Source organism: Danio rerio, chromosome 11 (genome assembly GCF_049306965.1).
Source record: "Danio rerio strain Tuebingen ecotype United States chromosome 11, GRCz12tu, whole genome shotgun sequence".
Lineage (NCBI taxonomy): Eukaryota > Metazoa > Chordata > Actinopteri > Cypriniformes > Danionidae > Danio > Danio rerio.
The window spans coordinates 18,698,030-18,717,346 of NC_133186.1; the positions used below are offsets into that span (position 1 = coordinate 18,698,030).

Here is a 19,317-nt window from a genome sequence, read left to right on the forward strand (position 1 = left end):
TTCTATTGTTCTCTGTTCTATTGGCCACTGTTATAAACCAAAATAAATAAGAACCGAGTAAAAAAAAAAAATAATAAAACTTAACTGTGGGTGTACTTACACTATAGACACGGTTGCCTTAAACTATGTCGTGTTGCGCTTGTGCCCCCTCCCCTCTTCATCTCGGCCTGCACTTATTGTATTTTTTACCTTCCGAGCCTGAGTATGCTTATGTAACCCAGATTACTGAAGAGTTATATTTGTACATTTATAAAATAATATAAATAATCAGGGGATAAAACAACATACAACTGTGGATTCATTGTTCTAAAATGTTCTTAATAAGAAATAAATTGTTTAAAAATAATAATGTGAAATATTCACATGTTATTGGTTTAGCCAATCAGTGATGTGTGGGAGGGATTTGCGCTTGCTGACGCAGTGGGAAGAGATCGCCAGACTGTGGAGGAAGAGAGAGTGAGATCGCTAGATTTGATGATTTAAACTGTGAAATTAGATTATAACTTTGAAACTAGTTTGAGATACTTACAAAAAGCTTTCATAGAGAAGTATTTGAAGAGGATTCAGTCGTTAAATTGTTCCTGTGACGATCGATGGGAAAATTGCATCATTGTGTTGTTGAGGAGTGAATATATGGACATGGTGAGTTTAATTACTTTGTAAACACTCTGAATTTAATGTTAAATGACGAACAAACACAGTTTGTAGAGAAACAAGAGTTTATTTTGCTGTTGTGTGATATATACTGTATTTAGTTGTCTCCACGTGTTATTATTTCCCTTCACGTGTATGTTCACATGCATATCGCCTTGTATACATGCCTAAAAAAAAGAGATACAGGTTAATTGTAATGATTATAATGTTATTTGCTTGTATGTGGAAATACTTACCTGATATAATGATATCATTGACTAAATGTAGTCATGCTTTTGGCCTTTTGTACAGGTCAGGTTTTTTTCTTTGGTGTTTTTGATTGAAGACTGATTTACATTGATGGCGGGCCAACCTATTCGGACACTAGAAAAGGAAATTGGAAATTCACCCTACTGAACCAGGAGAGTACTTTAATACTTTTTATTTTTCCAGCTCAAGGTAAAAGACTGTTTTTTTCCGTTTCTGGATAGAGACTGTTCGTATTTTTCCCTGAGAACTGATTAAGAAAAAAGACTAATACCAGCGCAAGGACACTGGGAAATCAAACTATTTTCCTTTTGAAGTGAAATGAGAAATACTGAGTTTGTTGATTCTGAACAAGTGGTTTTCTTTACATTTTCAATGTAATTTCAATTGAACTTTATTTTGTTTTATTGTGTTTTAATTGTTTTATTGTATTTTGTTAATTTTATTTTGGGGAAAGATCTGCAGAAAAATATATCTATAAACATTTCAAATACTTACCTATATAGTGGTTTCTGTCATTTTTCAGCAAATGCTCATTACCTCCAGTAGACGAATCCTAGGCTTCTGATGTCCAGATTGATTTGATAGTGTAACCTGTTACATAAAATTGGCGAGCCAGCCAGGAGGTGGTGCTGTATTGCTGAGAACTGACAGGTGATTAAAATACTATTGGTGTTTGGAATAATCATTTCTCTGTTAAAATGGATGTAGTTATGCAAGAAGGTATCAAAATCCCAAATGCTATTATAATTAGTGGGGAAACTGAGACAGCAGATAATGAAGAATTTCTGAAAATCTTGCAAAAACACGGTTCTATTGTTAGATCGGTTAAAATTCAAGACCCTGAATCTGAGTTTAATCAGGATGTGATTATTGAATTTGACAGTGGCAGTGCTTTACAGTCTTTAGAGCCCCTGTTGCCATATACTTACCAGTTGACTAGTGATCCAAATATCACTTACTTAGTGAGATCCTTATCCAGTGTGTACACTCAACAGTTAGGGGGTAGTGCTACCAAATCATACCTAAAGGGATTGAAAGAAATCGCAAAACTTAGTGGGGCAAATTTTGAAGCAATGTTGAGTGAAATGCTAACAGAAATGAGTGCTGTAGTTCTTCCTGCAAGCTCTGTATCTGAAGCTCCTGACAAACCCCCTATTACACCATCTGGTCAAGAGCCAATTAGTGGCAAAACATCTCCAGTTATGGCTCAGCCTAGCAACGAAGGAAACCAGGAAATGCATCAAACTGCTGCTCATGTCGCTGATTCTTCAGTTCTTACTTCCCCCACAATACTTAACCCACCAGAAGTACAGAGGTTGGTTGTTGAACATGTGGTGAGGAGTGGAGAAGGTGTTGCCCAGGCACACATACCCATGCGACTCAGACTGTTTTCTGGTAGGAAACCTCGCCCTGCTAATGAGACAGATTATGACACATGGCGTTCTAGTGTTGATCTCGTTTTGAAGGATCCTGCAATATCTGATCTTCATGGTTCAAGAAAGATTCTAGATAGCCTTTTGCCCCCAGCTGCTGATGTCATTAAACAACTGAGCGCTGACGCTGCTCCATCAGCTTACCTGCAGTTGCTAGATTCTGCCTTTGGTACAGTCGAAGATGGTGATGAACTTTTCGCTAAATTCATGAATACCTTGCAGGATGCAGGAGAAAAACCTTCGGCCTACCTGTATAGGCTTCAGGCAGCCTTGAACATAGCCATCAAGCGGGGTGGTGTGTTGGCCAGTGAAGCAGACCGACACCTTTTGAAACAATTTTGTCGGGGCTGCTGGGATGATGGTTTAATAGCTGACCTGCGATTGGCACAAAAACGAGATGATCCTCCTACTTTTGCGCAGCTATTATTGATGTTACGAACCGAGGAAGATAAACATACTGCAAAAACCATTCGTATGAAGCAACATCTAGGTAGTTCCAAGCAGCGTGCACTGATGAACACCCAAAGGATCTGGGTATGCGATGAACCTAAGCAAAGTACAGATTGCAATGTGTTATCATTAGCAACAGAAGCTAAAGAGCTTAAAAAACAGATAGCCACTCTACAGAGCCAATTAGCTAAACTCGCTACTAAATCTGAGGCCCCAAAGAAACTGGCATCACAAACCGTAGATCGGAAAGACAAAAAATCAACCAAGCCAAGTGTTGAATCTACAATGCCTATGCACTATAAACAAACTGACAAACCCAGGCCATGGTACTGTTTTCAATGTGGGGAAGATGGCCACATTGCCTCCTCCTGTGATTCAGAGCCCAACCCAGCACTTGTGGCTGAAAAGCGTAAACTTCTGAGGGAGAAACAGTCCCAGTGGGAATCTCAAAACAATATGGCAAAGGCTGCTTTAAACCAGAGCCAGTTCCTGTTGCGGGACAGCCAGGGACTGAAACATTAAAGTGTCCCCCTAAAACTAAAGCTTCTATGCAAAGCCATAGTTCGAAAATAAAAGATGGCAAATTACCCAGAGGGTTGGTTGGTGAAAGATGCATCGCACAAGTCACTATTTTAGGGCAGAAATGTAACTGTTTGATCGACACAGGCTCCCAAGTTACAACTATTCCCTTATCCTTTTATGACCAACACCTTTCAGAAACCCCCATCAATTCCATTTCTGATTTGTTGGAAGTTGAAGGTGCGAATGGCCTTTCTGTGCCCTACATTGGGTACATAGAACTGAATATAACTTTTCCTGCAGAGTTTATTGGGACAAGTGTTGAATTACCTACTGTCGCTTTGGTGGTTCCAGAGCCAGAGTCTTGCACCATGCCTTTAATTATTATAGGGACAAATACTTTGGACACCCTTTATGATGAACACTTGAAAACGAGTTCTATGACCTTCCAGCCTTCCTTGTTTGGCTACAGAACTGTCCTGAATACCATCAGATTGCGGCACAAACATAATGCTGGTGCTCTTGGTCAAATAAGGTTGAGGAGTAAGGTACCAGAAGTCATGGAGGCTGGCCAAACTGTCGTTTTAGAGGGCATTGCCCATATGCATGGCTTTCCAACTGATAAATGGATTGTTGTGGAACACCCCTCCATATCTTTCTTACCCGGTGGAATTGTGGTGAAAAATTGCTTACTTACTCTCCCTTCTAGACGATATAGCCATCTTCCTGTGGTTCTCACAAATGAGACTGATCACAATATCACTATCCCACAGAGGTGTGTCATTGCAGAGATCCATGCTTTGGAGTCAGTGCTTTCTTCTGACAACGCTATACCTAAACAGGAATTCCAAAGTGATGAGCCCAAAGTAATCAAAGAAGAAGAGTTCATTTTAAATTTTGGTGATTCTCCATTATCACAGGAATGGAAGGATCGAATCACAAAGAAACTTCGTGAGATGCCAGAAGTCTTTGCTCAACATGATCTGGATTTTGGACATACACAAAAAATGAAACATTGCATCAAATTACATGATGAATCCCCGTTCAAACACCGCGCTAGACCAATTCATCCACGTGATATTGGGGCTGTAAGAAAACACCTTCAGGAACTTCTTTTAAGTGGAGTCATACGCGAGTCAGAATCCCCTTTTTCTTCGCCAATTGTTGTAGTCAGAAAGAAAAATGGAGATGTACGACTCTGCATCGATTATCGGAAGTTAAATCTTCAAACAATCAAGGACGCATATGCTTTGCCGAACCTTGATGAGACATTTTCAGCTTTAAATGGATCCAAGTGGTTCACTGTACTAGACTTAAAATCTGGCTACTATCAGATTGAAGTTGCAGAGGAAGACAAACCGAAAACGGCCTTTGTGTGTCCCCTGGGGTTTTGGGAATTTAATCGTATGCCCCAGGGGGTAACCAATGCCCCAAGCACTTTCCAAAGGCTAATGGAAAAGTGTATGGGTGACATTAACCTGAAAGAAGTGCTAGTGTTTTTGGATGATTTGATTGTCTTTTCTGCATCCCTTGAGGAACACGAGAGACGTTTGCTACAAGTTCTTGCTCGTCTGAAGGAGTATGGGCTAAAACTTTCACCAGAAAAGTGCCGTTTTTTCCAGACCTCTGTTAGATACTTGGGTCATGTAGTATCCGAGCAAGGCGTGGCAACAGACCCTGAAAAGATTGAGGCTATAAAGACCTGGCCTTGTCCAAGGAACCTTAAGGAGTTAAGGTCATTTTTAGGCTTTTCAGGCTACTACCGTAGGTTTATTAAAGACTACTCACAAATAGCAAAGCCCTTAAATGAACTGACTTCTGGTTATCCACCCTCGAGGAAGAGTTGTAAGAAAGCTGAAAAGGAATATCAATACCATGATCCAAAAGAGCCTTTTGGCGGACGTTGGACAGCTACTTGCCAGAGAGCATTTGAAATCCTAATTGAAAAGCTTTCTACTGCTCCCGTCTTGGGATTTGCGGACCCCAAACTTCCTTATGTTGTTCACACCGATGCTAGCACCACAGGATTGGGAGCTGCATTATATCAAGAGCAAAATGGGAAGCAACGTGTTATTGCATTTGCTAGTAGAGGCTTGTCGTATAGCGAGGCCCGATACCCGGCCCATAAACTCGAGTTCCTTGCCCTTAAATGGGCTGTAACTGAGAAATTTCATGATTATCTTTATGGCGGCACATTTACTGTCATAACAGATAGCAATCCATTGACATACCTTCTGACGACAGCTAAATTGGATGCTACCAGCTACCGATGGCTTGCTGCACTTTCAACATTCTCGTTTCGGCTGCAGTACCGGGCTGGTAAACAAAATGTTGATGCAGACAGTTTGTCTAGGCGACCACATGAATCATTGCCAGAAGACCAGTTATCGGTAAAGGAGTTTGAAAGGATCAATAAGTTCGTGGAGTATCATACCATGGATACTGAGAATCCACAAAATACTGATAGAGATATAATCCGAGCTATTTGTGAGAAGCATTCTGTCCAACAAAGTGATGATTCTGGTGTCACTCTAGTTGAGTCTTTGGCAATCCATCCTGATGCTGTGCCGGAATGTTTCGAACAAGAGGATAGTCTAAACGGATTAGCTGCTTTACCTCTCCTTATGAAGGAAGACTTGGCTGAACGGCAGAGATGTGATCCTGTCATCCGTGAGGTAGTGATGTGCATGGAATCTGGTGAAAAACCTCTGCCTGCATTACGACTAGAATATCCAGATCTTCCATTTTACTTACGAGAATGGGACCGTCTTGAGTTGATAGATGGAGTTCTGTACAGACGGCGACGAGAAGGAGACTCTGTCAATTTCCAACTGGTTTTGCCAGAGGATCTTAGAAGTTTTGCTTTGAACAGTCTACATGATCAAATGGGTCATATGGGAACAGAAAGGACGCTAGATTTGGTCCGTTCTAGGTTCTATTGGCCAAGGATGGGAACTGAAGTGGAGCACAAAATTAAGACTTGTAGTCGTTGCGTACGTAGGAAATCCTTGCCGCAGAAAAGTGCGCCCTTAGTAAACATTCAAGCCACAAGACCCTTACAACTTGTTTGCATGGATTTTCTTTCTCTTGAACCAGATAAGAGCAATACTCGTGATATCTTGGTTATTACCGATTTCTTTACGAAGTATGCAGTGGCCATACCAACGCAGAATCAGAAAGCAAGAACTGTTGCAAAGTGCCTATGGGATCAGTTCATTGTGCATTATGGTTTCCCTGAGCGGTTACATAGTGACCAAGGACCAGATTTCGAATCTCATACCATCAAGGAACTTTGTGCAATTGCCGGAATCCAAAAGATTAGAACAACACCATATCATCCTCGAGGAAATCCTGTGGAACGGTTTAACCGGACTTTGTTAAATATGCTCGGAACGTTGGAAGAAAAGGACAAAAGTCATTGGAAGGATTTTGTCAAACCCTTGGTACATGCATATAATTGTACTAAACACGAGTCTACAGGATTTTCTCCATATGAGTTGATGTTTGGCCGTCAACCACGGTTGCCGCTTGATCTTGCTTTTGGATTGCCATGTAAAGACTGTAAACAAGTGTCTCATTCACAATATGTTCAAAGTCTTAAATCTCATCTAAAGGAAAGTTATGAGGTTGCTTCACAAAATGCACGGAGGATTGCTGAAAAGAACAAAATCCGGTATGATAAACATGTAACTAATTCTTCTTTGGAAGTCGGAGATCGTGTTCTAGTAAGGAATGTACGCATCCGTGGAAAGCATAAGCTAGCTGACCGATGGGAATCTGAAATCTATGTTGTTGTGAAACAAGCTGCTAACTTACCAGTTTACACTGTCCGGCCAGAAACAAAAGATGGTCCACTTCGTACTCTTCATAGAGATCTTTTGCTTCCCTGTGGATTCTTACCTGCTTCCAAGATCCCAGATCCAGTTGTGAGTAAACCTAATGTAAGACATAATACTCAGAAGAATCCTGATTCACAGATCCTTGACAGTTCAGTTTCTGTTCTTGAGATGGATAATGACATTCCTGAAATGATGTGTGGAGCTTATCCAATTGATGAGACAAGATTTACTACGGTTCACCAAGTGCTTAGGCCGAATGTCTCTGATGAGGTCCCTCGTAACCCTGAGGTTATTCATTCACGCTCAGCGGACAAAGTAGCTCAGAGTGATCAAAGTAGTGACTTACCTGCGGATGTTCCAGAGCAAGCTCCACCTACTGAAAATATAAGAGAACACTTACCTGTTGGTGTTCCAACAGACTCCTTACCTGATGTCTCGGAGATCACTGAGTCAAGTCCAATTCCTGATGCAAAGTCAGTTAATGATCAAGAAAATTCTCAAGAGGAATGTAGTGGACAGACCCAGACCTCTGACGAGGAGGGGAATGATCTTTTAGAAGACCTACCCAGACGATCAACTAGACAAAGAAAGGGTCCTAAAATGCTTACCTATCCACAGCTTGGAAACCCTTTAATGCACGTAGTGCATTCCTTTTTCCAAGGCTTAAACACTGTTTTGCTTAATGCATTGGATAATAGTGAAAGTCTGAATGATTTACCTGGGAAATCCTCCATACAGGATGTATAATATGTTAAGTTATTCTAAACTGTCACGAGACGTGCACAGTTAAGTGGGGGAGGATGTAACCCAGATTACTGAAGAGTTATATTTGTACATTTATAAAATAATATAAATAATCAGGGGATAAAACAACATACAACTGTGGATTCATTGTTCTAAAATGTTCTTAATAAGAAATAAATTGTTTAAAAATAATAATGTGAAATATTCACATGTTATTGGTTTAGCCAATCAGTGATGTGTGGGAGGGATTTGCGCTTGCTGACGCAGTGGGAAGAGATCGCCAGACTGTGGAGGAAGAGAGAGTGAGATCGCTAGATTTGATGATTTAAACTGTGAAATTAGATTATAACTTTGAAACTAGTTTGAGATACTTACAAAAAGCTTTCATAGAGAAGTATTTGAAGAGGATTCAGTCGTTAAATTGTTCCTGTGACGATCGATGGGAAAATTGCATCATTGTGTTGTTGAGGAGTGAATATATGGACATGGTGAGTTTAATTACTTTGTAAACACTCTGAATTTAATGTTAAATGACGAACAAACACAGTTTGTAGAGAAACAAGAGTTTATTTTGCTGTTGTGTGATATATACTGTATTTAGTTGTCTCCACGTGTTATTATTTCCCTTCACGTGTATGTTCACATGCATATCGCCTTGTATACATGCCTAAAAAAAAGAGATACAGGTTAATTGTAATGATTATAATGTTATTTGCTTGTATGTGGAAATACTTACCTGATATAATGATATCATTGACTAAATGTAGTCATGCTTTTGGCCTTTTGTACAGGTCAGGTTTTTTTCTTTGGTGTTTTTGATTGAAGACTGATTTACATTGATGGCGGGCCAACCTATTCGGACACTAGAAAAGGAAATTGGAAATTCACCCTACTGAACCAGGAGAGTACTTTAATACTTTTTATTTTTCCAGCTCAAGGTAAAAGACTGTTTTTTTCCGTTTCTGGATAGAGACTGTTCGTATTTTTCCCTGAGAACTGATTAAGAAAAAAGACTAATACCAGCGCAAGGACACTGGGAAATCAAACTATTTTCCTTTTGAAGTGAAATGAGAAATACTGAGTTTGTTGATTCTGAACAAGTGGTTTTCTTTACATTTTCAATGTAATTTCAATTGAACTTTATTTTGTTTTATTGTGTTTTAATTGTTTTATTGTATTTTGTTAATTTTATTTTGGGGAAAGATCTGCAGAAAAATATATCTATAAACATTTCAAATACTTACCTATATAGTGGTTTCTGTCATTTTTCAGCAAATGCTCATTACCTCCAGTAGACGAATCCTAGGCTTCTGATGTCCAGATTGATTTGATAGTGTAACCTGTTACATAAAATTGGCGAGCCAGCCAGGAGGTGGTGCTGTATTGCTGAGAACTGACAGGTGATTAAAATACTATTGGTGTTTGGAATAATCATTTCTCTGTTAAAATGGATGTAGTTATGCAAGAAGGTATCAAAATCCCAAATGCTATTATAATTAGTGGGGAAACTGAGACAGCAGATAATGAAGAATTTCTGAAAATCTTGCAAAAACACGGTTCTATTGTTAGATCGGTTAAAATTCAAGACCCTGAATCTGAGTTTAATCAGGATGTGATTATTGAATTTGACAGTGGCAGTGCTTTACAGTCTTTAGAGCCCCTGTTGCCATATACTTACCAGTTGACTAGTGATCCAAATATCACTTACTTAGTGAGATCCTTATCCAGTGTGTACACTCAACAGTTAGGGGGTAGTGCTACCAAATCATACCTAAAGGGATTGAAAGAAATCGCAAAACTTAGTGGGGCAAATTTTGAAGCAATGTTGAGTGAAATGCTAACAGAAATGAGTGCTGTAGTTCTTCCTGCAAGCTCTGTATCTGAAGCTCCTGACAAACCCCCTATTACACCATCTGGTCAAGAGCCAATTAGTGGCAAAACATCTCCAGTTATGGCTCAGCCTAGCAACGAAGGAAACCAGGAAATGCATCAAACTGCTGCTCATGTCGCTGATTCTTCAGTTCTTACTTCCCCCACAATACTTAACCCACCAGAAGTACAGAGGTTGGTTGTTGAACATGTGGTGAGGAGTGGAGAAGGTGTTGCCCAGGCACACATACCCATGCGACTCAGACTGTTTTCTGGTAGGAAACCTCGCCCTGCTAATGAGACAGATTATGACACATGGCGTTCTAGTGTTGATCTCGTTTTGAAGGATCCTGCAATATCTGATCTTCATGGTTCAAGAAAGATTCTAGATAGCCTTTTGCCCCCAGCTGCTGATGTCATTAAACAACTGAGCGCTGACGCTGCTCCATCAGCTTACCTGCAGTTGCTAGATTCTGCCTTTGGTACAGTCGAAGATGGTGATGAACTTTTCGCTAAATTCATGAATACCTTGCAGGATGCAGGAGAAAAACCTTCGGCCTACCTGTATAGGCTTCAGGCAGCCTTGAACATAGCCATCAAGCGGGGTGGTGTGTTGGCCAGTGAAGCAGACCGACACCTTTTGAAACAATTTTGTCGGGGCTGCTGGGATGATGGTTTAATAGCTGACCTGCGATTGGCACAAAAACGAGATGATCCTCCTACTTTTGCGCAGCTATTATTGATGTTACGAACCGAGGAAGATAAACATACTGCAAAAACCATTCGTATGAAGCAACATCTAGGTAGTTCCAAGCAGCGTGCACTGATGAACACCCAAAGGATCTGGGTATGCGATGAACCTAAGCAAAGTACAGATTGCAATGTGTTATCATTAGCAACAGAAGCTAAAGAGCTTAAAAAACAGATAGCCACTCTACAGAGCCAATTAGCTAAACTCGCTACTAAATCTGAGGCCCCAAAGAAACTGGCATCACAAACCGTAGATCGGAAAGACAAAAAATCAACCAAGCCAAGTGTTGAATCTACAATGCCTATGCACTATAAACAAACTGACAAACCCAGGCCATGGTACTGTTTTCAATGTGGGGAAGATGGCCACATTGCCTCCTCCTGTGATTCAGAGCCCAACCCAGCACTTGTGGCTGAAAAGCGTAAACTTCTGAGGGAGAAACAGTCCCAGTGGGAATCTCAAAACAATATGGCAAAGGCTGCTTTAAACCAGAGCCAGTTCCTGTTGCGGGACAGCCAGGGACTGAAACATTAAAGTGTCCCCCTAAAACTAAAGCTTCTATGCAAAGCCATAGTTCGAAAATAAAAGATGGCAAATTACCCAGAGGGTTGGTTGGTGAAAGATGCATCGCACAAGTCACTATTTTAGGGCAGAAATGTAACTGTTTGATCGACACAGGCTCCCAAGTTACAACTATTCCCTTATCCTTTTATGACCAACACCTTTCAGAAACCCCCATCAATTCCATTTCTGATTTGTTGGAAGTTGAAGGTGCGAATGGCCTTTCTGTGCCCTACATTGGGTACATAGAACTGAATATAACTTTTCCTGCAGAGTTTATTGGGACAAGTGTTGAATTACCTACTGTCGCTTTGGTGGTTCCAGAGCCAGAGTCTTGCACCATGCCTTTAATTATTATAGGGACAAATACTTTGGACACCCTTTATGATGAACACTTGAAAACGAGTTCTATGACCTTCCAGCCTTCCTTGTTTGGCTACAGAACTGTCCTGAATACCATCAGATTGCGGCACAAACATAATGCTGGTGCTCTTGGTCAAATAAGGTTGAGGAGTAAGGTACCAGAAGTCATGGAGGCTGGCCAAACTGTCGTTTTAGAGGGCATTGCCCATATGCATGGCTTTCCAACTGATAAATGGATTGTTGTGGAACACCCCTCCATATCTTTCTTACCCGGTGGAATTGTGGTGAAAAATTGCTTACTTACTCTCCCTTCTAGACGATATAGCCATCTTCCTGTGGTTCTCACAAATGAGACTGATCACAATATCACTATCCCACAGAGGTGTGTCATTGCAGAGATCCATGCTTTGGAGTCAGTGCTTTCTTCTGACAACGCTATACCTAAACAGGAATTCCAAAGTGATGAGCCCAAAGTAATCAAAGAAGAAGAGTTCATTTTAAATTTTGGTGATTCTCCATTATCACAGGAATGGAAGGATCGAATCACAAAGAAACTTCGTGAGATGCCAGAAGTCTTTGCTCAACATGATCTGGATTTTGGACATACACAAAAAATGAAACATTGCATCAAATTACATGATGAATCCCCGTTCAAACACCGCGCTAGACCAATTCATCCACGTGATATTGGGGCTGTAAGAAAACACCTTCAGGAACTTCTTTTAAGTGGAGTCATACGCGAGTCAGAATCCCCTTTTTCTTCGCCAATTGTTGTAGTCAGAAAGAAAAATGGAGATGTACGACTCTGCATCGATTATCGGAAGTTAAATCTTCAAACAATCAAGGACGCATATGCTTTGCCGAACCTTGATGAGACATTTTCAGCTTTAAATGGATCCAAGTGGTTCACTGTACTAGACTTAAAATCTGGCTACTATCAGATTGAAGTTGCAGAGGAAGACAAACCGAAAACGGCCTTTGTGTGTCCCCTGGGGTTTTGGGAATTTAATCGTATGCCCCAGGGGGTAACCAATGCCCCAAGCACTTTCCAAAGGCTAATGGAAAAGTGTATGGGTGACATTAACCTGAAAGAAGTGCTAGTGTTTTTGGATGATTTGATTGTCTTTTCTGCATCCCTTGAGGAACACGAGAGACGTTTGCTACAAGTTCTTGCTCGTCTGAAGGAGTATGGGCTAAAACTTTCACCAGAAAAGTGCCGTTTTTTCCAGACCTCTGTTAGATACTTGGGTCATGTAGTATCCGAGCAAGGCGTGGCAACAGACCCTGAAAAGATTGAGGCTATAAAGACCTGGCCTTGTCCAAGGAACCTTAAGGAGTTAAGGTCATTTTTAGGCTTTTCAGGCTACTACCGTAGGTTTATTAAAGACTACTCACAAATAGCAAAGCCCTTAAATGAACTGACTTCTGGTTATCCACCCTCGAGGAAGAGTTGTAAGAAAGCTGAAAAGGAATATCAATACCATGATCCAAAAGAGCCTTTTGGCGGACGTTGGACAGCTACTTGCCAGAGAGCATTTGAAATCCTAATTGAAAAGCTTTCTACTGCTCCCGTCTTGGGATTTGCGGACCCCAAACTTCCTTATGTTGTTCACACCGATGCTAGCACCACAGGATTGGGAGCTGCATTATATCAAGAGCAAAATGGGAAGCAACGTGTTATTGCATTTGCTAGTAGAGGCTTGTCGTATAGCGAGGCCCGATACCCGGCCCATAAACTCGAGTTCCTTGCCCTTAAATGGGCTGTAACTGAGAAATTTCATGATTATCTTTATGGCGGCACATTTACTGTCATAACAGATAGCAATCCATTGACATACCTTCTGACGACAGCTAAATTGGATGCTACCAGCTACCGATGGCTTGCTGCACTTTCAACATTCTCGTTTCGGCTGCAGTACCGGGCTGGTAAACAAAATGTTGATGCAGACAGTTTGTCTAGGCGACCACATGAATCATTGCCAGAAGACCAGTTATCGGTAAAGGAGTTTGAAAGGATCAATAAGTTCGTGGAGTATCATACCATGGATACTGAGAATCCACAAAATACTGATAGAGATATAATCCGAGCTATTTGTGAGAAGCATTCTGTCCAACAAAGTGATGATTCTGGTGTCACTCTAGTTGAGTCTTTGGCAATCCATCCTGATGCTGTGCCGGAATGTTTCGAACAAGAGGATAGTCTAAACGGATTAGCTGCTTTACCTCTCCTTATGAAGGAAGACTTGGCTGAACGGCAGAGATGTGATCCTGTCATCCGTGAGGTAGTGATGTGCATGGAATCTGGTGAAAAACCTCTGCCTGCATTACGACTAGAATATCCAGATCTTCCATTTTACTTACGAGAATGGGACCGTCTTGAGTTGATAGATGGAGTTCTGTACAGACGGCGACGAGAAGGAGACTCTGTCAATTTCCAACTGGTTTTGCCAGAGGATCTTAGAAGTTTTGCTTTGAACAGTCTACATGATCAAATGGGTCATATGGGAACAGAAAGGACGCTAGATTTGGTCCGTTCTAGGTTCTATTGGCCAAGGATGGGAACTGAAGTGGAGCACAAAATTAAGACTTGTAGTCGTTGCGTACGTAGGAAATCCTTGCCGCAGAAAAGTGCGCCCTTAGTAAACATTCAAGCCACAAGACCCTTACAACTTGTTTGCATGGATTTTCTTTCTCTTGAACCAGATAAGAGCAATACTCGTGATATCTTGGTTATTACCGATTTCTTTACGAAGTATGCAGTGGCCATACCAACGCAGAATCAGAAAGCAAGAACTGTTGCAAAGTGCCTATGGGATCAGTTCATTGTGCATTATGGTTTCCCTGAGCGGTTACATAGTGACCAAGGACCAGATTTCGAATCTCATACCATCAAGGAACTTTGTGCAATTGCCGGAATCCAAAAGATTAGAACAACACCATATCATCCTCGAGGAAATCCTGTGGAACGGTTTAACCGGACTTTGTTAAATATGCTCGGAACGTTGGAAGAAAAGGACAAAAGTCATTGGAAGGATTTTGTCAAACCCTTGGTACATGCATATAATTGTACTAAACACGAGTCTACAGGATTTTCTCCATATGAGTTGATGTTTGGCCGTCAACCACGGTTGCCGCTTGATCTTGCTTTTGGATTGCCATGTAAAGACTGTAAACAAGTGTCTCATTCACAATATGTTCAAAGTCTTAAATCTCATCTAAAGGAAAGTTATGAGGTTGCTTCACAAAATGCACGGAGGATTGCTGAAAAGAACAAAATCCGGTATGATAAACATGTAACTAATTCTTCTTTGGAAGTCGGAGATCGTGTTCTAGTAAGGAATGTACGCATCCGTGGAAAGCATAAGCTAGCTGACCGATGGGAATCTGAAATCTATGTTGTTGTGAAACAAGCTGCTAACTTACCAGTTTACACTGTCCGGCCAGAAACAAAAGATGGTCCACTTCGTACTCTTCATAGAGATCTTTTGCTTCCCTGTGGATTCTTACCTGCTTCCAAGATCCCAGATCCAGTTGTGAGTAAACCTAATGTAAGACATAATACTCAGAAGAATCCTGATTCACAGATCCTTGACAGTTCAGTTTCTGTTCTTGAGATGGATAATGACATTCCTGAAATGATGTGTGGAGCTTATCCAATTGATGAGACAAGATTTACTACGGTTCACCAAGTGCTTAGGCCGAATGTCTCTGATGAGGTCCCTCGTAACCCTGAGGTTATTCATTCACGCTCAGCGGACAAAGTAGCTCAGAGTGATCAAAGTAGTGACTTACCTGCGGATGTTCCAGAGCAAGCTCCACCTACTGAAAATATAAGAGAACACTTACCTGTTGGTGTTCCAACAGACTCCTTACCTGATGTCTCGGAGATCACTGAGTCAAGTCCAATTCCTGATGCAAAGTCAGTTAATGATCAAGAAAATTCTCAAGAGGAATGTAGTGGACAGACCCAGACCTCTGACGAGGAGGGGAATGATCTTTTAGAAGACCTACCCAGACGATCAACTAGACAAAGAAAGGGTCCTAAAATGCTTACCTATCCACAGCTTGGAAACCCTTTAATGCACGTAGTGCATTCCTTTTTCCAAGGCTTAAACACTGTTTTGCTTAATGCATTGGATAATAGTGAAAGTCTGAATGATTTACCTGGGAAATCCTCCATACAGGATGTATAATATGTTAAGTTATTCTAAACTGTCACGAGACGTGCACAGTTAAGTGGGGGAGGATGTAACCCAGATTACTGAAGAGTTATATTTGTACATTTATAAAATAATATAAATAATCAGGGGATAAAACAACATACAACTGTGGATTCATTGTTCTAAAATGTTCTTAATAAGAAATAAATTGTTTAAAAATAATAATGTGAAATATTCACATGTTATTGGTTTAGCCAATCAGTGATGTGTGGGAGGGATTTGCGCTTGCTGACGCAGTGGGAAGAGATCGCCAGACTGTGGAGGAAGAGAGAGTGAGATCGCTAGATTTGATGATTTAAACTGTGAAATTAGATTATAACTTTGAAACTAGTTTGAGATACTTACAAAAAGCTTTCATAGAGAAGTATTTGAAGAGGATTCAGTCGTTAAATTGTTCCTGTGACGATCGATGGGAAAATTGCATCATTGTGTTGTTGAGGAGTGAATATATGGACATGGTGAGTTTAATTACTTTGTAAACACTCTGAATTTAATGTTAAATGACGAACAAACACAGTTTGTAGAGAAACAAGAGTTTATTTTGCTGTTGTGTGATATATACTGTATTTAGTTGTCTCCACGTGTTATTATTTCCCTTCACGTGTATGTTCACATGCATATCGCCTTGTATACATGCCTAAAAAAAAGAGATACAGGTTAATTGTAATGATTATAATGTTATTTGCTTGTATGTGGAAATACTTACCTGATATAATGATATCATTGACTAAATGTAGTCATGCTTTTGGCCTTTTGTACAGGTCAGGTTTTTTTCTTTGGTGTTTTTGATTGAAGACTGATTTACATTGATGGCGGGCCAACCTATTCGGACACTAGAAAAGGAAATTGGAAATTCACCCTACTGAACCAGGAGAGTACTTTAATACTTTTTATTTTTCCAGCTCAAGGTAAAAGACTGTTTTTTTCCGTTTCTGGATAGAGACTGTTCGTATTTTTCCCTGAGAACTGATTAAGAAAAAAGACTAATACCAGCGCAAGGACACTGGGAAATCAAACTATTTTCCTTTTGAAGTGAAATGAGAAATACTGAGTTTGTTGATTCTGAACAAGTGGTTTTCTTTACATTTTCAATGTAATTTCAATTGAACTTTATTTTGTTTTATTGTGTTTTAATTGTTTTATTGTATTTTGTTAATTTTATTTTGGGGAAAGATCTGCAGAAAAATATATCTATAAACATTTCAAATACTTACCTATATAGTGGTTTCTGTCATTTTTCAGCAAATGCTCATTACCTCCAGTAGACGAATCCTAGGCTTCTGATGTCCAGATTGATTTGATAGTGTAACCTGTTACACTTACATCATCGACGAAACTGTTCCGTTAGGAGAAGTGCTCTCACTCAGTATAGTGGAGATTGCTTTAGTTATATTGTTTTGTATTTTTTTTTTTCATTTGGGACACACAGTCAAATATTTTTCTAAACAGATCCAACACTTTTGACACTTGAAAAATTTTATGAAAGTCATCGTGCTGCATGTATTAGAAGGTTTGTTGAAGGTGCAGTTGACGTGCAGAGAGGGGTTTTTATCTTTAATAAACTATGACAGCTCGCGTTCATTGAAAAGTAAGAATGATTAATAAATTCATATGAAACTGTCCCATAAAAGGAATGCCGCTTCTTCAGTTTCACGATCAGGCTTGCTTTGGACTCAGACTACAAGTGTACCATGCTAAGGCCAAACGAACTGCACTCCAGACCACCTCTTCCAACTGGCCCAGGGCCACTAACTGAACCGTGCCTGGGCATGATTTGGACCACTCATACTTATCAAATGAACTGGGAAATAATGGTCAGACGTGCCTGGGCATGGTTCGGATAACCTTGTGTGAGTTCTCTGTTGACTTCAGTTTGATGGCTTCAGACAAAATATTCTTAACCGCGCCCCTCTTATTTTACTAGTTTTCTATAAAAAATAAAAAGCCCCGCACCCTACTCAATATTCAAACAATCAAACAATAGTTTCAGTTGAAAGTATATCAACATACTGAAAAGTCTAAGCAACTTCTGGTACACACAAGACTTTCTGCCCTGGTTCAATACCTTTTTAAGCCCTTGATTCACAGAAAAGCGTTTTAAGACTTTTTAAAGGCTCACAGTAACCCTGCCAGATACTAAAATGATAATAAATGGCAATTTTTTGCTACTCAACTACATAATGTTCTCAATAAAACCATTTTATCATAGATCATTGAAAAAGGCCTGGAGAATCAATCTACAGTTCTTCTCCATTCTTCTATGACACATTAGCTTAGCATGCTCACCTCTAATCCTCTAATATTCGTCTGTATAATAAAAAAAAGTAGAAATAATTATTGTCCCATTTAAATAAATGGATCCCCAGCTTGTAAGATAAAATAACCATTGTTAAGACACACGCAACTTTACTTCCATACCGGCAAGAAAGATTGTTCTCTCCATGAGATGGAGCCACCGGTGATGGACATGCGACTCGCAGATGCTCGCATATTCATTCCACGTATGGGGGGTAGAGAGGCACTTTTTAAACATGAGGCGGGAAGCTTGGGCAGGTATTTACAGCTGCCTCCCATCGAGCTCCTATTTGCTTCATCACGGGTGGCGAGAGAAGATGCGGGAGACTGAACGGTTTCTCTGAGCGTCTGCAGATGCTCTAACACGGGTCCCCGGAGGCATATAATAACCTATTACCTCCATCTCTGACTAAAACACACATTTAAACTACAATTACACCCCCTGCTTTCTTTGCCTCTTGCTTTTCATTTCATTCTCCTACAGTGTCTGCTCTGCAATTCAGTGCTGTGGTTTTTTGGCAGCTGTGTTCACTCTACATCTCTCTCTTTCTCTCTTCCATGAAAGAAGAGAGATCCTCTCACAGCCTGAGAGGTGTTTGGTGGGCCAATTTATTACCTGGCGCAATTGCTCTCAGTGAACATTTCCTTCAGCTCACATGCACACATTTGAGGAGATTTAGTCCAACTGAAAAAGTTACATTTTTGCACTTTCTAAGTGAACACTGCATTTGGTTCTATTTGTATGTGCCATTGTGCTGGGCTGTTTAGAAGTTAGAAGCATATATATATATATACATATATATATATATATATATATATATATATATATATATATATATATATATATATATATATATTGTAGCGAGTCGGCTAATACCACGTCGCCCTGGGCACAAATCCACACCAGCTGGAACACTCATCAACCCCGGATCGCTCACAGCTGGACCTCATCAGCCAGGGAGAGATATAAGCCAGCCCCACACAGGAGGAAACTGAGCTTCATTACACATGACTCCCTGCGCTAACGCTTGTCTCTCTCTGTCTCTCCCACAGCCGAATCCAGCTCGTGACCGATCCAACACCATACCTCTCACCAGTCTTCACCATCTCCCCGGAGCACTTGAGCACGCACCTTTAAGAAGAGCACTCATTCACCCCTTAACCACTTGTAAATAAAGCACCCTCCGGGGCATTGTTTGTAACATCATCTACTGTGTTTGTGTTTTCAGAAGAAACACTTACCATTAAGAAGAAATAACCGCTGAATTTTTCTTTGTGTTTGTTACAGACAGGCATCCGCTCTCTCTCTCTCCCACGTTTCCTCTTACTCGGCTGTCAACATCCCGTCGCCATGTCTCTGGAAGAGGTAC

General features: G+C 40.5%; 2 protein-coding genes across 2 annotated transcripts; both read left to right on the top strand.

Annotated features, from left to right (window-relative positions):
• Window positions 1-417: 417 nt before the first annotated feature.
• On the top strand, window positions 418-9,135 carry LOC101883780 (zinc finger CCHC domain-containing protein 12-like). Its single transcript, XM_073917232.1, has 2 exons — window positions 418-642; window positions 946-9,135. Exon 2 carries the CDS (start codon window positions 1,602-1,604, stop codon window positions 3,306-3,308), a length of 1,707 nt encoding a protein of 568 aa, XP_073773333.1. The 5' UTR covers window positions 418-642; window positions 946-1,601; the 3' UTR covers window positions 3,309-9,135.
• Window positions 8,152-16,869, top strand: LOC110438917 (zinc finger CCHC domain-containing protein 12-like). The gene is made up of 2 exons (XM_073917233.1): window positions 8,152-8,376; window positions 8,680-16,869. Exon 2 carries the CDS (start codon window positions 9,336-9,338, stop codon window positions 11,040-11,042), a length of 1,707 nt encoding a protein of 568 aa, XP_073773334.1. The 5' UTR covers window positions 8,152-8,376; window positions 8,680-9,335; the 3' UTR covers window positions 11,043-16,869.
• Window positions 16,870-19,317: the final 2,448 nt, after the last annotated feature.